This window comes from Malaclemys terrapin, chromosome 11, assembly GCF_027887155.1.
Source record: "Malaclemys terrapin pileata isolate rMalTer1 chromosome 11, rMalTer1.hap1, whole genome shotgun sequence".
Lineage (NCBI taxonomy): Eukaryota > Metazoa > Chordata > Testudines > Emydidae > Malaclemys > Malaclemys terrapin.
The window spans coordinates 11,247,612-11,271,520 of NC_071515.1; the positions used below are offsets into that span (position 1 = coordinate 11,247,612).

At 46.4% G+C, this 23,909-nt stretch overlaps 1 protein-coding gene across 3 annotated transcripts in view; it reads left to right on the forward strand.

The window, feature by feature from the left end:
• LOC128845531 (zinc finger protein 585A-like) overlaps window positions 1-23,909 on the forward strand; it is a 64,058-nt gene that overhangs the window by 30,634 nt on the left and 9,515 nt on the right. For 2 of the 3 annotated variants that reach the window (XM_054044322.1, XM_054044323.1), the window contains exons 4-6: window positions 17,142-17,255; window positions 17,679-18,137; window positions 18,853-19,731. In XM_054044322.1, coding sequence (XP_053900297.1) covers window positions 17,142-17,255; window positions 17,679-18,137; window positions 18,853-19,731 — 1,452 coding nt within the window. The remainder of the gene's footprint in view (window positions 1-17,141; window positions 17,256-17,678; window positions 18,138-18,852; window positions 19,732-23,909) is intronic. The other variant, XM_054044324.1, reaches the window with a different exon arrangement.

Below are 23,909 nucleotides of genomic sequence, written 5' to 3' on the forward strand. Positions count from 1 at the left end.
CCCTTGGTGAATCCATGCTGACTGTTCCTGATCACTTTCCTCTCCTTTAAGTGCATCAGAATTGATTCCTTGAGGACCTGCTCTATAATTTTTCCAGGGACTGAGGTGAGGCTGACTGGCCTGTAGTTTCCCAGATCCTCCTCCTTCCCTTTTTTAAAGATGGGCACTACATTAACCTTTTTCCAGTCATCTGGGACCTCCCGATCGCCATGAGTTTTCAAAGATAATGGCCAATGGCACCGCAATCATATCCACCAACTCCTTTAGCACCCTCGAATGCAGCGCATCTGGCCCCATGGACTTGTGCTTGTCCAGCTTTTCTAAATAGTCCTGAACCACTTCTTTCTCCACAGAGGGCTGGTCACCCCCTACCCATGCTGTGCTGCCCAGTGCAGTAGTCTGGGTGCTGATCTTGTTCGTAAAGTAGAGGCAAAAAAAGCATTGAGTACATTAGCTTTTTCCACATCCTCTGTCACTAGGTTGCCTCCGTCATTCAGTAAGGGGCCCACACTTTCCTTGACCTTCTTCTTGTTGCTAACATATCTGAAATAACCCTTCTTGTTACTCTTAACATCGCTTGCTAGCTGCAACTCCAAGTGTGAGTTGGCCTTCCTGATTTTACTCCTGCATGCCTGAGCAATACTTTTATACTCCTCCCTGATCATTTGTCCAATCTTCCACTTTTTGTAAGCTTCTTTTTTGCATTTAAGATCAGCAAGGATTTCACTGTTAAGTCAAGCTGGTCGCCTGTCATATTTACTATTCTTTCTACACATCGGGATGATTTGTTTCTACAACCGCAATAAGGATTCTTTAAAATACAGCCAGGTCTCCTGGACTCCTTTCCCCCTCATGTTATTCTCCCAGGGGATCCTGCCCATCAGTTCCCTGAGGGAGCCAAAGTCTGCTTTTCTGAAGTCCAGGATCCTGAACTCGACCATCTCATGGTCACTGCCTCCCAGGTTCCCATCTACTTTTGCTTCCCCTACTAATTCTTCCCTGTTTGTGAGCAGCTGGTCAAGAAGAACTCTGCCCCTAGTTGGTTCCTCCGGCTCTTGCACCAGGAAATTGTCCCCTACACTTTCCAAAAACTTCCTGGATTGTCTGTGCACCGCTGTATTGCTCTCCCAGCAGATATCAGGGTGATTGAAGTCTCCCATGAGAACCAGGGACTCATGTAACTTCTGTTAGTTAGTTGCCGGAAGAAAGCATCGTCCACCTCATCCCCCTGGTTTGGTGGTCTATAGCAGACTCTCACCACGACATCACCCTTGTTGCTCACACTTCTAAACTTAATTCAGAGACTCTCAGGTTTTTCTGCAGTTTCATACCAGAGCTCTGAGCAGTCATACTGCTCTCTTACATACAATGCAACTCCCTCACCTTTTCTGCCCTGCCTGTCCTTCCTGAACAGATTATATCCATCCATGACAGTACTCCAGTCATGTGAGTTATCCCACCAAGTCTCTTGATGTCACTTGATTACCTGTTCTGTTCATTCCCTCTGGGGCACCTGGCATTGGCCACTGTCAGAAGACAGGATACTGGGCTAGGTGGACCCTTGGTCTGACCCAGTAGGGCCATTTTTATGTTATTATTTTATGTTTTATCCTTGCCCCTCCTGTTCCTTTTGACAAACATCCATGCTGCTTGATAATGATCCAAAGTAATGCGGACTGATGGATGTTCATTTTCATTATCTGAGTCAGATGCCACCAGCAGAAGGTTGTTTTTCTTTTTTCGTGGTTCGGGTTCTGTAGTTTCCGCATCAGAGAGTTGCTCTTTTAAGACTTCTGAAAGCATGCTCCACACCTCGTCCCTCTCAGATTTTGGAAGGCACTTCAGATTCTTAAACCTTGGGTTAAGTGCTATATCTATCTTTAGAAATCTCACATTGGTATCTTCTTTGCGTTTTGTCAAATCTACAGTGAAAGTGTTCTTAAAACGACAACGTGCTTGGTCATTATCCGAAACCAGTTGCTATAATATGAAATATATGGCAGAATGTGGGTAAAACAGAGCAGGAGACATCAATTCTCCCCCAAGGAGTTCAGTCACAAATGTAATTAGCTCATAATTTTTGTAACGAGCATGATCAGCATGGAAGCATGTGCTCTGAAATGGTGGCCGAAGCATGAAGGGGTATAGGAATGTTTAGCATATCTGACACGTAAATACCTTGCAATGCCAGCTACAAAAGTGCCATGTGAATGCCTGTTCTCACTTTCAGGTGACATTGTAAATAAGAAGCAGGCAGCATTATCTCCCACAAATGTAAACAAACTTGTTTGTCTTAGTGATTGACTGAACAAGACGTAGGACTGAGTGGACTTGTAGGCTCTAAAGTTTTACATTGTTTTATTTTTGAGTGCAGTTATGTAACAAAAAAAATCTACATTGTAAATTGCACTTTCACAATTAGGAGATTGCACTACAGTACATGTATGAGGTGAATCGAAAAATACTATTTCTTTTGTTCATCATTTTTTACAGTGCAAATATTTGTAATCTTCTTTCGTATGGCTGGTGTACAGCATCAAGTACAGTTTCACCTGAAGCTGATCGTGCCAAATGGCTACATCAGGAGTAGCAGGATCTACTGCAGTAATGCCTCCTTCATATTTATAAATTGGGCAGTAGGTAGTGATATGTTCGATGGTCTCTCATGGGGAACCACATTCGCACACCGGGGAGTCCTTGATTTTCCATTTTTGAATTCCGATATCCGCATCTACCATGGTTGTTTCAAATTTGGTTCGGCGTTGACCAAGATGACTGTGAAAGATTAAACCCAGGAACCTTCTGCATGGGATTTGGCACAAGATGCTTACTTTTTGTATCTTGTGTAGCCCAGTTGCTTTCCAAACCTCCTTCTGATCATAGTCTAATTGCATGAGGCTAAACGAATGTTCCCAAAAAGGCTTGCAGGACTTAAGACATTGCGTGGGGGAGTTGTCAAGGTCTTGGTGATAGGAAGACATCTGTTTTCCTGGATTCACTGAGCTTCACGGAATGTTGCAGCAGTTTGGCGTATTGGAGGGGAGCAATGTTAGACAGGACAGGTAGCCATGGTGTTGGAGTCGACTTAAGGGTTCCCGTGATGCACCACATCACTGTATTTAGCTGGGTATCCACAAGTTGTGTGTGGCTGCATCTGCTCCATATTCAGCTACCAAATATACAAGTACTTTTGCAGATGTTCGCAACACTGATGCTGATGCACCCAGGTTGCCCCTGCTAGTTTCTGGATTATGTTGGCTCTCGTTTTGTAAAAAAAAAAGTGAGCACTGTACACTTTGTATTTTGTGTTGTAACTGAAATCAATATATTTGAAAATGTAGAAAAACATCCAAAATATTTAATAAATTTAAATTGGTATTCTATTGTTTAACAGTGTGATTAAAACTGCAATTAATCACGATTAATTTTTTTAATCACAATAATTTTTTTGAGTTAATTGGATGAGTTAACTGTGATTAATTGTTGGGGAAGAGTCAAAATGACTTTTGTAAAGGGAAGTCGTACCTTACCAATCCATTAGAATTATTTGAGGAGTCAACAAACGTTGACAAAGGTGATCCAGTGGATATAGTGTACTTGGACTTTCAGGAAGGCTTTGACAAGATTCCTCACCAAAGGTGCTTAATCAAACTAAGCAGTCATGGGATAAGAGGGAAGATGCTCTCATGGTTTAGTAACTGGTTAAAAGATAGGAAACAAAGGGTAGGAATAAATGGTCAGTTTTCATAGTGGAGAGAGGTAAATAGTGGGGTCCTGCAGGAATCTGTACTGGGACGAGTGCTGTTCAACATATTTATAAATGATCTGGAAAAAGGGGTAAACAGTGAGGTGGCAAACTTGGCACATGATACAAAATTACTCAAGATAGTTAAGTCCAAAGCAGACTGTAAAGAGTTGCAAAGGGATGTCACAAAACTGGATGACTGGATAACAGAATGGCAGATAAAATTCATTGTTGATAAATGCAAAGTGTAGTGCACATTGGAAAACATAATCGCAACTATGCATATAAAATGACTGGTTGTTACCACTCAAAAGAGATTTTGGAGTCATGGATAGTTCTCTGAAATCATCCTCTTAATGTGCAGCGGCAGTCAAAAAGGCTAACAGAATTTTAGGAATCATTAGGAAAAGTATAGATAAGACAAAAAATAACATAATGCCACTATGTAAATCCATGGTACACTCACATCTTGAATCCTGAATGCAGTTGTGGTCACCCCATCTCAAAAAAGATATATTAGAATTGGAACAAGTACAGAGAAAGACAACAAAATGGTTAGGGGTATGGAACAGCTTCCATATGAGGAGAGATTAAAAAGACTGGGAGTGTTCAGTTTAGACAAGAGACAACTAAGGAGGGGTATGATAGAGGTCTATAAAATCATGAATGGCATGGAGAAAGTGAATAAGGAAATGGTATTTACCCCTTCACGTCACCCAAGAACCGGATGTCACACACTGAAATTAATAGGCAGCAGGTTTAAAACAAGCATAAGGAAATACTTCTTCACATAACACACATACAACCTGTGGAATTGGTTTCCAGGAGGATCTTGTGAACGCCAAAAGTATAATGGGTTTAGAAAATAATTAGATAAGTTGATGGAGGATAGGTCCATCAATGGCTATTAGCCAAGATGGTCAGGTATGCAACTTCATCACCTTTGAGTGTCCCTAAACTTCTGACTGCCAGAAGCTGGGATGTGACAACAGGGGATAGATCACTTGATAAATTGCCCTGTTCTGTTCACTCCCTGTGAAGCATCAGGCACCGACCACTGTGGGAAGACAGGATACGAGGCTAGATGGGCCATTGGTCTGACTCAGTATGTCCGTTCTTATGTTTTATGAAAACTGTGTTTGTAAGAATTGTGGACCCTTGTGGTCCCTTCTAATCTTGTGTTTCTCTGGTTGTATAATTCTATGACATTCTGGTAGGACAGCTACCAAGGCATAGGAAATTGGTTTTGGCATCCATGGATAACAATTCTGGGATTAAACTTCCCAAGGTCACCGGTTAAAGTGACCCTGCTCAGTTCTGTCTGAAAGGGGGAAGAGCTGTGATGAAGTGAGAATTTTCATGAATGATATACACGGTAGTGACCTACTTGCCTAGGGATTACTAGCCAGGGGGTGCAAAAGGATTAAAAAAATGCTCATGCTGCAGAGCGGGAGACATGAGGTGTCTGGGATGGTATGAATGGGTCATTAAAGTACTAGATGAAACCAGCTCACATCAGTGGAGTATCGATAAAGACAATGGGTATGTCTATACTGCAAAAAAATACACGTGGCAGGAAGCCTCTGAGCTTGGGTCTACAGACCAGGTAGTTCATTGTTGCTACCACTGTTATAAAATTGTAACAAATCTTGTACAAAGTGTGACAAGTACAGTGTCAATAGAAAAGTTGTGGGTTTTGCTGAATATGATTATCCTATTTGTATGCATGTATCGTTTTTGTATCTGAAGTTATGAATATTAACTATGTATATTCACTATGTATAACATTAACTATGTATAACATATATTTCAAATGTGTTTGCTCATGTGGTAACACGCACAAGTTATTTAGCTTGCATATGGTGAAGGGACTATTCAAGCTGAATGGCCCATCAAGGTACTCACAGTGGACCATGGAAGTCACCCATCTATGCTTAATGGACTTTCCTGTCAACATTCTAACCAGAGTGTTTACAGGAAAGTCCTGTGTGGGTAATGGCCTCTGCTATGGGTAATGGGTATGGGTATGGGTAATGGCCTCTGATATGACTAAGCAAAGCATGCATGGGCATGTGACTTGCTCATGTGATTCCAAAATCCATCTTGTTACCTGTGATTTTCCACAAGTTGTGTGGAGGGCTTTGTTTGAAACAATGAGTTTCCCTCCACAAGGCCCTGGAAGCATTTCTGTTTTGCCTCTTTCCTGCTCAAACCTCTGGACTATGAACTTATACTAATGGGAGCATTCTAACCAAGGGACTGAGAACCTTCCAATGATTTGGAAGCAACCAGAAACTTAACAAGCCAGCAGTTTATTCCATCACTGCTACAAGCCTGATCCAAGAACTTTTCAATTATTGTATGTATTTGATTCCTTTAACCAATTTTAACTCTCATCTCTTTCTTTCTTTTTATAAATAAACCCTCAGATATTAGATACTAAAGTATTGGCAAAAGTGACTGTTGGGTAATATCTGAGTTATATATTGACCTGGGTATGTGGCTAGTCCTTTGGGATCAGAAGAACCCTCTAGTTAATGAAATTGGTTGTAAATAACCCCTCATCATTAAGTCTAGTGTTTTGGTGGTGATACAAGGACTGGAATAACTAAGGAGGCTGTATTTCTGACTTCTTGTTAGCCAGTGTGGTGAGATAGAAGTTTACGTTTGTTGCTGGATTGATATAACTTATGGGAGAATAACCACCAGCTTTGGGGTGAGTCTGCCCTATTTCTCAGTAGTTTGTTCTGAATTTGGTGTTCTCAGTTGTGACCCACTGAGGCATGGTGACAGCACTACAGCACTAATAGCCACATGGATGTTCCAGGTTGAGGTGAAGCTCAGGCTCTGAGACCTACACACCACCCCAGGCTTCAGATCCCAAGCTCCAGCCTGAGCAGGATGTACACTGCTTTTTTTATTGCCGTAGTGTGAGCCCAAGTCTGCAGACCCAGGCTCAGAGGGTCCCTGTGAGGTGTTTTTTTGCAGTGTACATACCCAAGGATACCCACCTCAATCATCTCAAACAGCCTTCTGTGCCCCAAATCTTTCTTTGTTCCCCAGTCTCCTGAAACAGGTAGCACCAGTCACTTCTCTTACCGAAGTGGGACAAAGCCTCAAACGCTGGATATCTGCATAATCAGCCTTGGAATTTGGCAATAATCACCCCGTGCTGATAGCAGATTCCACAGGAAACCCATCCCCCACCCCAACCCCCAGCGAGCCAGGAACACACAAATACATGACACATTGATACAAAGGTGTGTAAATATTCTGTGGTCCAATATAGTCTGGCCTATCTCAGTATAATACTCAGTGATGTTTTCATGCTTTCAAGAGCTTGTTCAAATGTACAGGTAAAATTCATGATGTTAATGTAATAGTTTGTTCGGGAGGCCAGGTGACCTAGTGGTTAGCATACCCAGTTTTCCATCTCTTGACTCAAAGAGGGGGTGTGTAGAGATGCCTACACCTGCTTCTAGGCCAGAGGCATCACAATTTTGGCTCGTCTCTGGTCTAGCTCAAGAGCGGGGCATGGTAGGGGGATCCGGGCCTTTCTCTCCACTGGGTCCCAGCCAAGGACCCATGGGAAGCAACACCAACCAACTCCTCCGTGCAGAGGATGTAAACCTGCCACCCTGGGCCACTTCCTACCTCTCCTCTCTTTGAGCTGGATCATGGTCCTCTAGAGTCCAAACAATCTGGAACTGAACAGAGTTCAGATGAGCAGAGCCTCGCAGGGCCTGCCAGTTCTCAGGAAAGGGCAGGGTTTGGTGAAGGCACTGCAATTGGGACTCACCAGCATCATGGTTCCCTTCCAGGTTCAATTTTCCATGTGGCATTTCAGGAAAAGGACCTGGCTTCCCTCCAGCCTGTTCATTCTACCCCATTTCCTCACTGCTCTTGGCTGGGCTGCAGGTTCTTCCCTACCAGTACCGTGATGTTATCTTGGGTGTGGGGGCCGGAGGGCCGAGTTTGGGGTAGGGAGGGAATGGGATGACAAGGAGGCCTTCCTGTCCCTTCCAAGACTTGGGCAGGTTGACATAATATACCTGGGTTGATATCTTCCTTCTGGGTTATCGGACCTCATAAACAATCTCCCGCACCTGTCTTATCACCTTGAAAGAGCCCTATCATCAGGCCAGTAGCTTGGATTTCAAAGTCAGGAACAGAAGTATCGCTCAGTCTCCAGGTTGGAGCCCTCAGAGATGGGCCTTGCTGGTGACCTGCTCCTGGTTGTGTTGTGCCATTTGCAGCTTTTCCCTCAAAAGTGCCCCCAGGGTCTTCAGTTTCTTTCTTGACTGTATAACATACTGCACTACGTAGGTTGTTCTGGAGTTCTGCCCTTCCCATGTCTCATGGAGGAGGTCCAGGATTCCCCTTGATTACCTTCCATTAAGTAATTCAAATGGGGAGAAACCTGTGGATGCCTGGTGAGCAGAACAGGTAGAATGGTCCCAGTGTTAGGAGTCAGTGGTCATGATCTTCCTCAATTTTTTAATGTTTTGTTAAACTGTTCCACCAGGCTGTCGGTTTGGTAGTTGTATACCGATGTCTTCAAGGACTTGAACTGCAACAGGTCGCACACCTCCTTCATTAACGGTGAGGTGACGTTTGTCCCTTGCTCTGTCAATAATTCTTTTGGGATCTCTAGTCAGGCAAATACTTTCATGAGCTTACTGGCGATGACAGCTGCTATTTGTGACCAGAGGGGAATAGCCCCAGGTTATGTGGTCACACAGTCCAAGGTCACCAATATACATTAGTACCTGGCTGCAGATGTTTTCAATGGGCCCACAAGCTCTATGCCTATTCATAAGAATGGCCATACTGGGTGAGAGCAATGGTCCATCTAGCCCAATATCCTGTCTTCTGACAGGGCCCAATTTCAGATGCTTCCAAAGAAATGGACACAACAGGGCAATCATCCAGTGATCCTTCCCCTGTCCCCCAATCCCAGCATCTGACAGTCAGAGGGACCCCTGCAGTGGGTGGTAGTACCAGGGGGGCCTTTAAGATCTTTTTCTGGCTCACCCACTGGCATTTGGGGCAGGAGGCACAATAGTCCCGTGCCTCTGGGGTGGATGCCCAGCCAGTAGAACTCCGTGGTCACTCTGTTGAGTGTCTTCTCTGTCCCCAAGTGCCCCGGCACAGCACTGCATGGGCCAATTGAAGCACATCCCTTTTGGAAATTCCTGGATACAGAAGCTGTATTCTGACCTCCCCTATCAGAAATAGCGCCACTGTTTCAGCTGCTGAGCGTCTAGCACTTTGTCATCTACATTGGTGAGATGTTAGTAAACCTGACTCAGGGTTGGGTCCCTCCTTTGCTTTCCCACAATGTTTATTTGTTAGACAGCAGGTCCAGGTTGAGAGGTGGTAGCAGGCCCTTACTGCTTCATTTAAGTTCAGGAGAAAAGTCATTTATCCATCAGCATACTTTCTCTCTCCTGGATCTTTGGCTTCCAATGGAGCTATCTCCTCTGGTACCTCCTCTTGGCCACCATGGCCATCTGCTTTCCTCCTGGTTCTTCCAGTCCAGGCTCTAGCCCCTCTGCAGATGCTCCACGCCATCCCTGGACATCCTTCCTGAAAAACTTCCAGTCATGCCGAAGTATGACCAGATAGGCCAGGTCTTTGGCCACTCTGGCCTGCACTGTCTCAGTGTGGTCTTGCACAGTGAGTTGGTCCCATCGAACAGGGTTGTATGTCCCATGGATACATGGGCAGTAGATCATGCCTCTAGATTCTGCTTCTGACTCCACCAATCGCTCCCTGACTAAAGTCTGACTGCAGCCAGAGTCTATTTTGTACTTTTACTCCATTCACTAGCAAGGAGACTAACATTTTCCCTGGGCCCATTTTTGAGCCCAGTTATCCACTCTCCAGGCCTGCCCATAATTATAATCCATGAGTGGGCAGTCCCACCTGAAATGGCCTGGCTGCTCACATGCAAGCAACCCCCAGGTTTTGCCATTAATTCTCCTGAGTGGGATGTCCCCTTCAAATAAGACTGCTCGGCTTGACCCAAATGTCTCTTCACTAGCTGAAGGTGGGCTTCCAGGTTCCTCTATTGGTCTTTGTATTCCTATCTGCTAGGATTCAGTGTCCAAGACCAGCTGGATAGCTTCAGTGAGATTTGGGCTCAGTGGGACTTGGGGCTCCGGAGGTGCACCAGACTGGCTTTTGGTGTTTCAGCTTTGGACCCAAGGGACATCAGGTAGTTCTCCACCATGGCAACGGCCTCTGCTGAGAGTCCTGGTTAGTGTCTCATCTCCCATTCAAGCTCCCCCTGAGTTCAAAAGAGCAGAGCCATGTGGGGTCTGTTGGTTGTGAGAAAAGGAGGAGTGGGGTTTGGAGAAGGCATGGCCTGCGGGGGTCTCACCACTGTCATTCTATCCCAGGTCCAACCTTCCAAGTGGCTTTTCAGGAGAAGGACCTGTTTTCCCTTAGCCTGTTCCCTTTTCCCCATTTCCCTGGACTTCTAAGCATCTTTTAACCTGTTCCTCCAGCTGAAGCCCAACAAAGAAAATAACAGAACACCACTAGCTGTCACCTTCAGCCCCCAACTAAAACCTCTCCAGCGCATCATCAGAGATCTACAACCTATCCTGAAAGATGATCCTTTACTCTCACAGATCTTGGGAGACAGACCTGTCCTCGCTTACAGACAACCCCCCAACCTAAAGCAAATACTCACCAGCAACCACACATCACTGAACAAAACCACTAACCCAGGAACCTATCCTTGTAACAAACCCCGATGCCAACTCTGTCCACATATCTATTCAAGTGACATCATCATAGGACCTAATCACATCAGCCATACCATCAGGGGCTCATTCACCTGCACATCTACCAATGTGATATATGCCATCATGTGCCAGCAATGCCCCTCTGCCATGTACATTGGCCAAACCGGACAGTCTCTACGCAAAAGAATTAATGGACACAAATCTGACATCAGGAATCAAAATACTCAAAAACCAGTGGGAGAACACTTTAACCTGTCTGGTCATTCAGTGACAGACCTGCGGGTGGCTATATTACAACAGAAAAACTTCAAAAACAGACTCCAAAGAGAGACTGCAGAGCTAGAATTGATATGCAAACTAGACACAATCAACTCCGGTTTGAATAAGGACTGGGAATGGCTGAGCCATTACAAACGTTGACTCTATCTCCCCTTGTAAGTACTCTCACACTTCTTATCACACTGTCTGTACTCGGCTAGCTTGATTATCACTTCAAAAGTTTTTTTTTTTTTTTTTTTTTTTTTCTCTTAATTAATTGGCCTCTCAGAGTTGGTAAGACAACTCCCACCTGTTTATGCTCTCTGTATGTGTGTATATATATCTCCTCATTATATGTTCCATTCTATATGCATCCGAAGAAGTGGGCTGTAGTCCACGAAAGCTTATGCTCTAATAAATTTGTTAGTCTCTAAGGTGCCACAAGTACTCCTGTTCTTCTTTCAGCTGAAGCATGTTTCATAGGCCTCGGGGCGTGGCTGCCTGTAGCCGGTAGTCCTTTAACCCTATCAGGCCCAATGTGGGGACTGTGTACCCCATCACAGTTAAATACAATAGTATCAGGCCTGGTCTACACTACGGGTTTAGGTCGACTTTAGCAGCGTTAAACCGAATTAAGCCTGGACACGTCCACACAACGAGGCCCTTTCTTTCGAATTAAAGGGCCCTTTAAACCGGTTTCTTTACACCACCTCCGACGAGGGGATTAGCGATAAAACCGGCCTTTGCGGGTCGGAATTGGGGTAGTGTGGACGGAATTCGATGTTATTGGCCTCCGGAAGCTATCCCACAGTGCTTCATTGTGACCGCTCTGGACAGCGCTCTCAACTCAGATGCACTGACCAGGTAGACAGGAAAAGACCCGCGAAGGTTTGAATTTCATTTCCTGTTTGCCCAGCGTGGAGAGCACAGGTGACCACGCAGAGCTCATCAGCACAGGTAACCGTCATGGAGTCCTCCCAGGATCGCAAAAGAGCTCCAGCATGGACCGAACGGGAGGTACGAGATCTGCTCGCCATATGGGGAGATGAAGCAGTGATAGCTGAACTCCGTAGCAGTAAAAGAAATGGAAAAGTATTAGAAAAGATCTCCAAGGCCATGAAGGACCGAGGCCATAACAGGGACACACAGCAGTGCCGCGTGAAAATTAAGGAGCTAAGGCAAGCCTACCACAAAGCAAGAGAAGCAAACGGAAGGTCCGGGGCAGAGCCGCAAACTTGCCGCTACTACGCGGAGCTGCATGCGATCCTAGGGGGTGCAGCCACCACTACCCCAACCGTGTGCTATGACTCTCTCACTGGAGAAACACACAGGGAAGACGGTTCGGGGAACGAGGAAGATGACGATGGAGGTACTGTAGGTAGCTCACAGCAGCAAGGAAGCGGAGAAACCGGTTTCCCCAACAGCCAGGATATGTTTGTGACCCTGGACCTGGAACCAGTAACCCCCGAACTCACCCAAGACCCTCAGGGCACACAGGAGACCTCTGGTGAGTGTAACTTTGTAAATATTTGTAAACATTACAAAAAAAAAGCAAGCAAGTCTGTTAACGTGTATGGGGATGGGGCGGAAATCCTCCAGGGACATCTCCAGAAAGCTCTCCTGGTTGAAATGGGGTGATTTTATTAAGGGGGACATTCAGAGGCGCCCGTTCCTGCTCTTCTGACCAGAAATGTTCCCCGCTGTTAACCACGCGGTGGGGGGGAGGGGTGAAGTGATCATCCCAGAGAATCGTGTGTGTGTGTGGGGGGGGGGGTGGTTTACTTGTGTTTGTGCCGCATGTTAACCGGGAAACCGCAGCCCCCTCCTTTTACATTGAAACCCCATTTTAAATGGACAACCCAATTCATCCTTGATATGGGAAATGCGCTGCTGTTTGCAACCTTTCCCGCATGTTAAGAAGGTTAAAAAAGCCAAAACACTGTGGCCTACGATGGCTGCCTGCAAGCCGAAATATGCGACCTTGTAATGAAAGAGTGTACCCATTGTTCCCTAAAATGTGTCCTTTTTAACCACCTCTCCCTTCTCCTCCACCAGCTGCAAATGTTTCTCCTTCGCAGAGGCTCGTGAACATTAGAAAGAGAAAACGTAAGACGAGGGACGAGATGTTCACGGAGCTGCAGATGTCCGCCCAGGCTGATAGAGCACAGCAGAATGCGTGGAGGCAGTCAATGTCGGAGATGAGAAAAGCCCAACATGAACGAGAGGAGAGGTGGCGGGCTGAAGACGATAGGTGGCGTCAGCTTGCAGACAGACGGCAAGAGGCAATGCTCCGTCTGCTGGAGCATCAAAGTGATATGCTCGAGCGTATGGTTGAGTTGCAGGAAAGGCAGCAGGAGCAGAGACCGCCGCTACAGCCCCTGTGTAACCAACAGCCCTCCTCCCCAAGTTCCATAGCCTCTTCACCCAGACGCCCAAGAACACGGTGGGGGGGCCTCCGTCCACCCAGTCACTCCACCCCAGATGATCGCCCAAGCATCAGAAGGCTGGGCTTCAATAAGAGTTAAAGTTTTAAAATGCAGTGTGTCCTTTTCCATCCCTCCTCCCCCACCCATCCCAGGCTACCTTGGCAATTATCCCCCTACCTCTGTAAGGAACTAATAAAGAATGCATGAATGTGAAAAAACAATGACTTTATTGCCTCTGCAAGGGGGAGGGGAGGGTGGGGTGGGGTGGTTGGTTTACAGGGAAGTAGAGTGAACCGGGTCGGGGGGGGGGGGTTGGAGGGTTCATCAAGGAGAAACAAACAGAAGTTTCACACAGTAGCCTGGCCAGTCACAAAACTCGTTTTCAAAGCTTCTCTGATGCGCACCGCGCCCTGCTGTGCTCCTCTAACCGCCCTGGTGTCTGGCTGTGCGTAATCAGCGGCCAGGCGAGTTGCCTCAACCTCCCACCCCGCCATAAAGGTCTCCCCCTTACTCTCACAGATATTGTGGAGCGCACAGCAAGCAGCAATAACAATAGGGATATTCTTTTCGCTGAGGTCTGAGCGAGTCAGTAAGCTGCGCCAGCGCGCTTTTAAACGTCCAAATGCACATTCCACCACCATTCGGCACTTGCTCAGCCTGTAGTTGAACAGGTCCTGACTCCTGTCCAGGCTGCCTGTGTACGGCTTCATGAGCCATGGCATTAAGGGGTAGGCTGGGTCCCCAAGGATCACGATAGGCATTTCAACATCCCCAATGGTCACTTTCTGGTCCGGGAAGAAAGTCCCTTCCTCCAGCTTTCGAAACAGAGCAGAGTTCCTGAAGACGCGAGCATCATGTACCTTTCCCGGCCATCCCACGTTGATGTTGGTGAAACGTCCCTTGTGATCCACCAGGGCTTGCAGCAGCATTGAAAAGTACCCCTTGCGGTTTACGTAGTCGGTGGCTTGGTGCTCCGGTGACAAGATAGGGATATGGGTTCCGTCTATGGCCCCGCCACAGTTTGGGAATCCCATTTCAGCAAAACCATCCACTATTGACTGCACGTTGCCCAGAGTCACTACCCTTGCTATCACCAGGTCTTTCATTGCCCTGGCAAATTGGATCACAGCAGCCCCCACCGTAGATTTGCCCACTCCAAATTGATTCCCGACTGACCGGTAGCTGTCTGGCGTTGCAAGCTTCCACAGGGCTATCGCCACTCGCTTCTCAACTGTGAGGGCTGCTCTCATCTTGGTATTCTGGCGCTTCAGGGCAGGGGAAAGCAAGTCACAAAGTTCCATGAAAGTGGCCTTACGCATGCGAAAGTTTCGCAGCCACTGGGAATCGTCCCATACCTGCAGCACGATGCGATCCCACCAGTCTGTGCTTGTTTCCCGGGCCCAGAATCGGCGTTCCACGGTATCAACCTGCCCCAGTGACACCATGATTTCCACATTGCTGGGGCCTGTGCCTTGTGAGAGGTCTATGGCCATGTCAATTTCCTCATCACTCTCGTCGCCGTGCTGCAATCGCCTCCTCGCCTGGTCCGGGTTTCACCTTGGCATGTTCTGGCTCTGCATATACTCCAGGACAATGCGCGTGGTGTTCATAGTGCTCATAATTGCCGCGGTGATCTGAGCGGGCTCCATGATCCCAGTGCTAGCTATGGCGCCTGGTCAGAAAAAAGGCGCGAAAGTAGTATCTGATGGACCAGGAGAAGGAGGGCGGGAGGGAGGGAGGGAGGGAGGGAGGGAGGGCCAAGTGACGACATGGCGTACAGGTACAGGAACAGGGAGAAACACAAACAACTGTCACACAGAATGGTCCCCCCAAAGATTAAACTGGAAACCCTGGGCTTAGCAGGCCGTTGATTTCACGGAGGAAGGGGAAGCAAATGAACACAGAATAAATCTATTTTTTACATCTTAAGGTGGCAGCCGACGCTGCAGCATGAGTGACAGCCATACCAGTATGATGATGATGGGTACCAATCATAATATACCATCATCTGCCAAAAGGCAAGGGGCTGCTGCTGTGTAGCAATGCAGCCCCATGTCTGCCAGCCCCACGTCCGCCAGCACCCAGCATCGCCCTCGGCCTCTTCTGGGTGCTTAGCAGACAATATTGGGCAATTGGCAGAAAATAGTACATTATGACTGGTAACCGTCATCATCGAGACAGTAGCATGTCTGCCCAGGTGGCCATGATTGACAGCCACTCCAGTACGACGACGACGGGTACCAGTCATAATATACCATCGCCTGGAAGGGGCTGGTGCAATGCAGCCCTACGGCTGCCAGCCCCACGGCTATCACTCATGCTACACCGTCTACTGCCAAAAGGCAGTTAGCAGCTGCTGCTGTGTAGCAATGCAGTCCCACGTCTGCCGGCACCCAGAGGACATATGGTGACGGTGAGCTCAGCTGTGATGAGCGGGCTCCATGTTGTCTGCACAGGTAACCCAGGTAACCCAGGTAAAAAGGCGCGAATCTATTGTCTGCCGTTGCTGTGACGGGGGAGGGAGGGGCCTGACGACATGTACCCAGAACCGCCCGCGACACTGTTTTGCATCATCCGGGCATTGGGATCTCAACCCAGAATTCAAAGAAAAGGCGTGAACCGCTTCGCGGCTCGAGCTGTGGCGCAAACGTAGTATCTGACGGCCTAGGGGAAGGAGGGAGGGGGGCCGAGTGACGACATGGCGTACAGGCACAGGGAATTAAAATAAAGAACGGTGGCTGTGCATCAGGGAGAGACACAAACAACTGTCACAGACTGGTCCCCCCCCAAAGATTAAACTGAAAACCCTGGGTTTAGCAGGCCGTTGATTTGACGGAGGGAGGGGGAAGCAAATGAATACAGAGAAAATCTATTTTTTACATCTTAAGACGACGGTGCAGCGTGACTGATAGCCCTCGGCATCTTTCTGGGTGCTTGGCAGCAAATACGGGGCGGTGTATGACGATGGTCTTCAGGCCTATTGCACGAGCTGCTGCTCAGGGAAGACTCTGCTAATGTGCGATGACCCGACTTGTAATAGGCCGGCTAACAGTCATAATACACCATTTACTGCCAAAAGGCAAGCCTCACGGCTGCCAGCACCCAGATCGCCGATGAAGGCTACCAGTCTACTGCACCGTCTACCGCCAAAAGGCAGTTAGCAGCTGCTGCTGTGTAGCAATGCAGTCCCACGTCTGCCGGCTCCAAGAGGATATATGGTGACGGTGAGCTCAGCTGTGCTGAGCGGGCTCCATGTTGTCTGCACAGGTAACCCAGGTAACTAACCCAGATAAAAAGGCGCGAATCTATTGTCTGCCGTTGCTGTGACGGGGGAGGGAGGGGCCTGACGACATGTACCCAGAACCGCCCGCGACACTGTTTTGCATCATCCGGGCATTGGGATCTCAACCCAGAATTCCAAGGGGCGGCGGAGACTGCGGGAACTGTGGGATAGCTGTGGGATAGCTACCCATAGTGCAATGCTCCGGAAGTCGACGCTAGCCTCGTACTGTGGACGCGGTCTGCCGACTAGAGCACCTAGAGCATTTTATTGTGTGGACATACACAATCGGCTGTATACAACCGATTTCAATAAAACCGGCTTCTATAAATTCGAACTAATTTCGTAGTGTAGACATACCCTCAGGTTATGCCTGTGTTTGTCATATCTGTGTGCCATTACATTGTTCACTCTGCTCCTGTATTCTAATTCTTCCCCCACCTCAGGGCATGGACATTCTACTACTCTGTGTTTATACAATGCCGAGAACAATGGGGCCCCATTTTTATTGGCCCTTAGGCACTACTGTAATGAACATGATTAATAATAATAACTGTCCTACTGATTGGAGCCCAGGAATGCTTAAAAGTGATCTGAGGGTAAAATCATGGAATGTTCTTTGTGACAAGTATCCCACAAATTCCACTGATCTCTCTTGTTTTTGTTCTCTTACGCAGGGTTTCCAGTTTCCAAACCTGATGTGATCTTCCAGCTGGAACGAGGGGAAGAGCCATGGGTGCCAGATCTCCAGGGCTCTGAAGAAAGAGAGCTCCAGAAAGGTGCCCAGACAGGTGAGGCATCTGTTGAACCAACTCAGAAACTGTCCATGAATGAAGGAAACATTTGGGATTTCCTACAAAGATCTTGTGACTTCTTGGAATTCAAAATTGTTACCAGCAGGTTTGGCATCCTCATGATAGATGTCACTCCTGGCTTCCCACCTCTCCTGATTGACATCTGGCTGTAGCTTCCTCCCCAATCTTCCTTCCCCCTGAATTGGATGTGGACCCAGAAATGACCCCGTCTCTCTGTCCGCAGGAGAAGGGCTTTTGGTAGGGCAGGTTGGGGCAGGGATGCAAATCAAATCCTGTTTTGTTTGATGTCTCCAGCACTTATTTTGGTTTGGTCCCACCTTTTCCCATTCCTCTCTGGGGTTTCCTTTCTCCCCAGCACAGGGAGTGACCGATGCCTGGATTCTCTCTCTCTCCTTCCAGGTAATTGGATGGTGAGTGAGAACGAGGAGCAGAATCCACAGCAGGTTGATGCTGAGCAACTGGAACCACATGGGACATTAGCAGGAAGATGCAAAGAGAAAGTTTCTGGGAGCTGTGGAGAGGCTAAAGCCTGTGAGGGTCAGCATAGGCCAGAGAAAACCTTCAGTAGCTGCTCAGACCTTATTAGACATGAAAGAATCAACATGGAAGAGAGACCCTACACATGCTATTATTGTGAGAAAAGCTTCAACCACAGCTCAAACCTCAGCAGACATCGGAGAGTCCACACAGGAGAGCGACCATACACATGCGCTGAGTGTGAGAAAAGCTTCATTCGGCGCTCACACCTTATCACACATCAGCGAATCCACACAGGAGAGCGATCCTTCACATGCCCTGAGTGCGGGAAAAGTTTTAGACAGGACTCAGCTTTTATGAGACATAAGAGAACCCACACAGGCGAGTAATGCCATAAATGTCTTGACTAGGGCTGGCCAAAGATTTTTAAAGAAATACATTAGCTGATTCTCAAGTAATCTGCACCATTTTCTTCAGTGTGGTCTCTCAGCTCCACGTGAGTTGCCTGTTTCTGTCTTTTGCACCTCACCCTTATTTCACAACTCTTTGTCTGATATGTCTTGGGATTGTGTTGTCCTCCTGCCAGAAATACCATCAGTGCCCGATTGGGGAGATGGGGTTGACCCTACAGTGAGGTAAAAAGTACCTGTGCCTTGTCTTCACTGGGATTGTACATGGAGTTAGCTGCTCAGCTTAACAATCTTGAAGAAACCATGGGTTGAGTGTCTACATTGTATTTTAACCCTATGTTAAGACTTTTTTAACCTGTGCTGAAACCTAGGACTCTGGCGTCCACACAGCAATGCCCAGACCTGAGTCAAAGTAAACACGTTCCAGAGTCCCTAGTTTCCCCTCCCAAAATGTGCCCTCTCTAGCTATAAGACTGGTGCACTGTGGGAAAATTTACTGCTCACCTCTCTGTCTTCTGGGAAAGAGATTTGAGGATGGGCAGTAAAGGTGGAAATCAAATCCTGATTTCTTTTATCTCTCAAGCATTTATTTTGGTTTGTTCCCACCTTTTTCCATTCCTTTTCCTGAGGTTTCCTTTATCCCCAACACAGGGAGTGACCTGTGTCTGCATTCTCTCTCCTTCCAGGCAATGGGATGGTGAGTGAAAACAAGAAGAAGACCTCCTGCCAGGAAGATGCTGAGCAAGTAGAACCACATGGGACATTAGCAGGAAGATCCAAAGGGAAAGTTTCTTGGAGTTATGCAGAGGCTAAAGCCTGTGAGAGTCAGCATAGGCCAGAGAAAACCTTCAGTAGTGGCTCAGACCTTATTAGACATGATAGAATCAACACGGGAGAGAAACCCTACATATGCTCTGAGTGCGGGAAACATTTCACTCGGCGCTCAGACCTTATCACACATCAAAGAATCCACACCGGAGAGCGACCTTATACATGCTCTGATTGTGGGAAAAGCTTCAATCGAAGCTCAAACCTTATCATACATGAGAGAATCCACACTGGAGAGCGACCCTACAAGTGTTTTGAGTGTGGGAAAAGCTTCAGTGAGAGCTCACACCTTATCAGACATCAGAGAATTCACACAGGAGAGCGTCCCTACAAGTGTTCTGAGTGCGGGAAAAGCTTCAGTGTGACTTCACACCTCATTAGACATCAGCGAATCCACACAGGAGGGGGATCCTTGACATGCTCTGACTGCGGGAAAAGTTACAAAGACAGCTCATACTTCATCAGACACCGGAGAGTCCACACAGGAGAGACATCCTACAAGTGCTCTGAGTGCGGGAAAAGCTTCATCAAGCGCTCACACCTTATCACACATCAGAGAATCCACACAGGAGAGGGCTCCTTCACATGCCCTGATTGCGGGAAAAGCTTCAAAGTCAGTGCATACCTCATCAGACATCGGAGAGTCCATACTGGAGAGAGACCCTACAGATGCCTTGAGTGTGGGAAAAGCTTTCGTTGGAGCTCAGGTTTTATCCGACATAAGAGAATCCACACAGGTGAGTAATGCCATAAATGTCTTGACTAGGGCTGGCCAAAGATTTTTTGTAAACTACATTAGCGAATTCCCACATAGTTTGTACCATTTTCTTCAGTGTGGTCTCTCAGCTCCACGTGACTTTCCTGCCTCTGTCTTTTGCCCCTTTCCCTTCTTTGAGGTGATTCCCATCATCCTTTATCAACTTCTTTCTCTTATATCCTCCTGCCAGAAATATCCATCAGCAGCAGGTGGGGGAGATGGGTTGACCTTGACAAGCTACTCTGAGGTAAAAACTACCATGCCTTGTCTCCACTGGGATTCTACATGGAGGTAGCTGCTCATCTTAGTGATCTTGTTGTAACAACACAACTACATTTGCAGTGCAGACATAATCCGGGTACAGTGGCTGGAGTTAGCTTTCCCCTTGACCTGAACTTACCTCCATCATTTTTCCTAGTGTCGATAAACCCCGTGCATCACATTGATACCATTCCCCCATTACAAAGTGATAGTCACAGTGTTCCCCCTTGGGGACAGATTGTCTCAATCCCACTTGTTCTCACCTTGCTCAGGGTTGTGCTGAACAGAATAATTTTTTTTCTACTATTTTCCTCAATTAAAATAGATTGAAACAGAACAAAGAGCAGGAGCGGGATAGGGAAAATGTGTCATTTCAGCCTCTGTGACACCTGAAGGAGATGGGGTGAATCAAAGGGATTCCCTCCTTCCCCATCACTGTCACAATCCCCCCTCGCCCCAGCAGCATTAGCTTCTGTGTAAGCCACAATAGCGTTTATCCTCTCCACGTTCTACCCCTGCATCTCTCAATGTGTTTGATTTTGAGTTATCAGACATAACCTGCTCTGGAATTTCATTTTATATGAAACTGAAAGTGTCTTCTGCCCCTCTGTGTTGTGGGTTTTTCTCTCTGTCCTAAAGGTGGTTTGGTCTCATAATTGGATATTACTTTTGTTTGACAGAATGTACCTCAGATTTATTGGGGACTTTGAGACAAATGACCGTTTGCTAATGCGATAATATCTTATTTTCTATGGGTCTTTTCCCCACTCCTCCATCATGATATGGAGGAAGTTCAAGTGCAGTTCCGCCATCATGAAAGAATACTCCGAGCTATTGGGCATGCTCCCAAGGAAACAGAACCATTTAAAAAAATCTACTCTGGAACAGTGAACAATGGCATACCACAAATTCTAGAACTAACTGAAGTAATTGGACATGATCACACTTATTTTGCATGCAATATAAATTAAAAGCAAGAGATGTCCCATAACTAAGTTTAATCAAGTGATAAGTAAATTATTATTACAAAGATTAATACAGCATAAGAGAGAAAGGAAGAGTAAATATGTTACAAATCCATGCGGAAGACAGGAGTTGCAGCAGTCCACTTCCTCAAAGATTCTGTGCTTATCCCTCCTATATTTATACCTAACAGGGAGGGGGAGTTTGCAATTTTCCCCATATCACTTTATCTAATGTATCTTTCCTCTTTATTTTCTGTGATATGTTTTTCATAGACAGTAATTGCTACGCCTTCTATGTGGTGGATATGTTGTAGGTTTCAATATGGCGTATACTTCACATTTTGACAGTTATGCAGACCCCACTCATTGAAGAAAAACAGTGAGGCATATACACAAGACTAGAATTTTGTTTTGAACATTCCAGGCCTAGGTTATCTATGCCAGTGCTTCTCAAAGTCGGGCCGCTGCTTGTTCAGGGAAAGCCCCTAGCTGTCCGGGACTGTTTGTTTACCTGCCGTGATCGCAGGTTCAGCTGATTGCGGCTCCCACTGGCCGCGGTTTGCCGCTCCAGGCCAATGGGGGCTGCGGGAAGGGCGGCCAGCACATCCCTCGGCCCGCGCCGCTTCCCGCAGCCTCCATTGGGAGCACCAGTGGGAGCCGCGCCAGTGGGAGCTGCGATCGGCCGAACCTGCGGATGCAGCAGGTAAACAAACTGGCCTGGCCCGCCAGGGGCTTTCCCTGAACAAGAGGCGGCCCGACTTTGAGAAGCACTGATCTATGCTATGTTTGTGCCTAGCCCTTAATTACAATATTTCAATTCTTTGTTTAATGTAAGTGAAAAAGCAATTTGGAAGATATTAACATGAGGACAGTTCAGGAAACATGTGATATTATATATAATTTCCATACTGTATATACTATTAATATAGGCTAATTATAGAATTTACAGACTTTCTCTCACCTAATTTCATATATATTGTCAGAGCCAAATATAGCACAACACCTAGAAGTTGTTGTATTTAAGTGTATTTTACAAGCTTCTTGTATCTTAATTTTTGCTAAGCTTTCATTCTGCAGCACAGATACAAATCAGATGTTCCTCCTGCAGCATCTACCTGCCATACAGTTTGTTAGAAGTTAACATGAATACAAAGGACTTCAAATATAATATACTTTATATATGCATTATTGATTATTTTCTTATTTTGATTATAAATACCACTATTTCACTTACACTTGCTACAATAATACATTTATATTTTTATCAGTTATCACACTTTTAACCTTTTACTTATAAGAACTGATATCCCAGTACATCTTATTCAGACAAACTGGTAGTTTGTAGTAAAACAATTTACATCCCTGAATAATAATTCTGATTGTGAGAACTTAGATAAGCAAACTACATTCCAGAATAATAGTTCCATGGTAGAACTTAGGGTTCAGTAAAATTCCATTCTTACATGGTAGCTGTCATTGCAACAGCACTGCCATGATTTCACAACCGGTATTTTTCCACTTTTCTTTAGTTAGCTGAAGAGTATACTGACTCAATTTGCTCAATAGTTGGATCGCAAATCCCTCTGATCCAGTTCTGTCAGCTAGTGTTATGAAGCACTGTGGGTTTTAACTTAGTTTGGTCAACACACTGTTGTTCACTTGGCAATATGGCAATATAATTTCAGATATCTGGGAAGTGTATTCCCCAGTTAGTGACAAAGCAATTGTTGTCCAGGCCCTACAGGAGCTTACTATTGAAGACATTTCCTTCCAAATCAGGTGCACGCTGCCTGTTATTTGGGAAACACAATCCCTATCTCTGCAGAGATGGAGAACATGGAAGTGGCATTTTTGAGGAGCTTACCTCTTGCAGATGCTGCAAATATGTATACAACGAAGTCATTGTTGAATGTGAGACAGCTTCAGAATTATACCAGTTTTTAATAAACACCCCACCTTTGGTGGGTTACAGGGATTCTGGTCCAAGCCTGGATCTAGTCCCTATCTTAGATCTGTGCCACCATATCTAATAAACAAACGGGGCATGTTTGTGGAAGCTATTCCTCACTATCACTACTGACATTTGGTGTGGTTTGGTAAGGATTCTACCACAGAGAAGTGTCAAGTTATCCCGAGCAAGGCCAAGGATTAGATCAGGTAGAAATAGCAGGTATCCAGTGGTTGATTTTCACCACAGAGATGGAAACTATGATGACCTATGGCTCAGCTAAACTATTTATTGTTAGAACACTGCTCCTTAGTTCAGGGGAATTCATTCTGGTGCCAAAGAATGCCATGATTAAATTGGGAGCAATTGTCATTTGCCATTTGGGTCCAAAGTTTATGGGGCAAAGAGAGAAACAGTTGGTGCCTTCAGAGGACATTCCTTCTCCCTGGATCCCCATCTAACGGCCTTTTTGGACAAGGAGCACTTCCATGCTGTGCATGTGATGATGGTCAGTGAAGGAATGAATGTGTCATACTCCAAGTTCAAACTGCAGGGTACAGGAATGTTGAGTCCTGATTCTATGCTTTTATCTCTTAGCTTTGCTCTTGTGTCTTATGCATTTGCATCACTTCTCCACCTCCTGCTACTCTGACAGATTAGAAAATGAGAAAATAGAATACAGGTGGTTTTCTCATGATGCAAATCTTCCAACAAAGTGTGAGACCCCTTCCTCCAATGCTTACAGCAAAAGACATTAGGTATATCTACACTGCAATATAATCTCAGGGCAGGTCTTCACTCCCGCCAGATCAGCGGGTAGAGATCAGTCTATCGGGGATCAATTTATCGCATCTCGTCTAGTCCCGTTGACTCTGGAACTCCAGCTCGCGAGAGGCGGAAGCGGAGTCGACGGGGAAGCGGCAGCGGTCGACTCGCCGCCGTCCTCACGGCCAGGTAAGTCGACCTAAGATACGTCGACTTCAG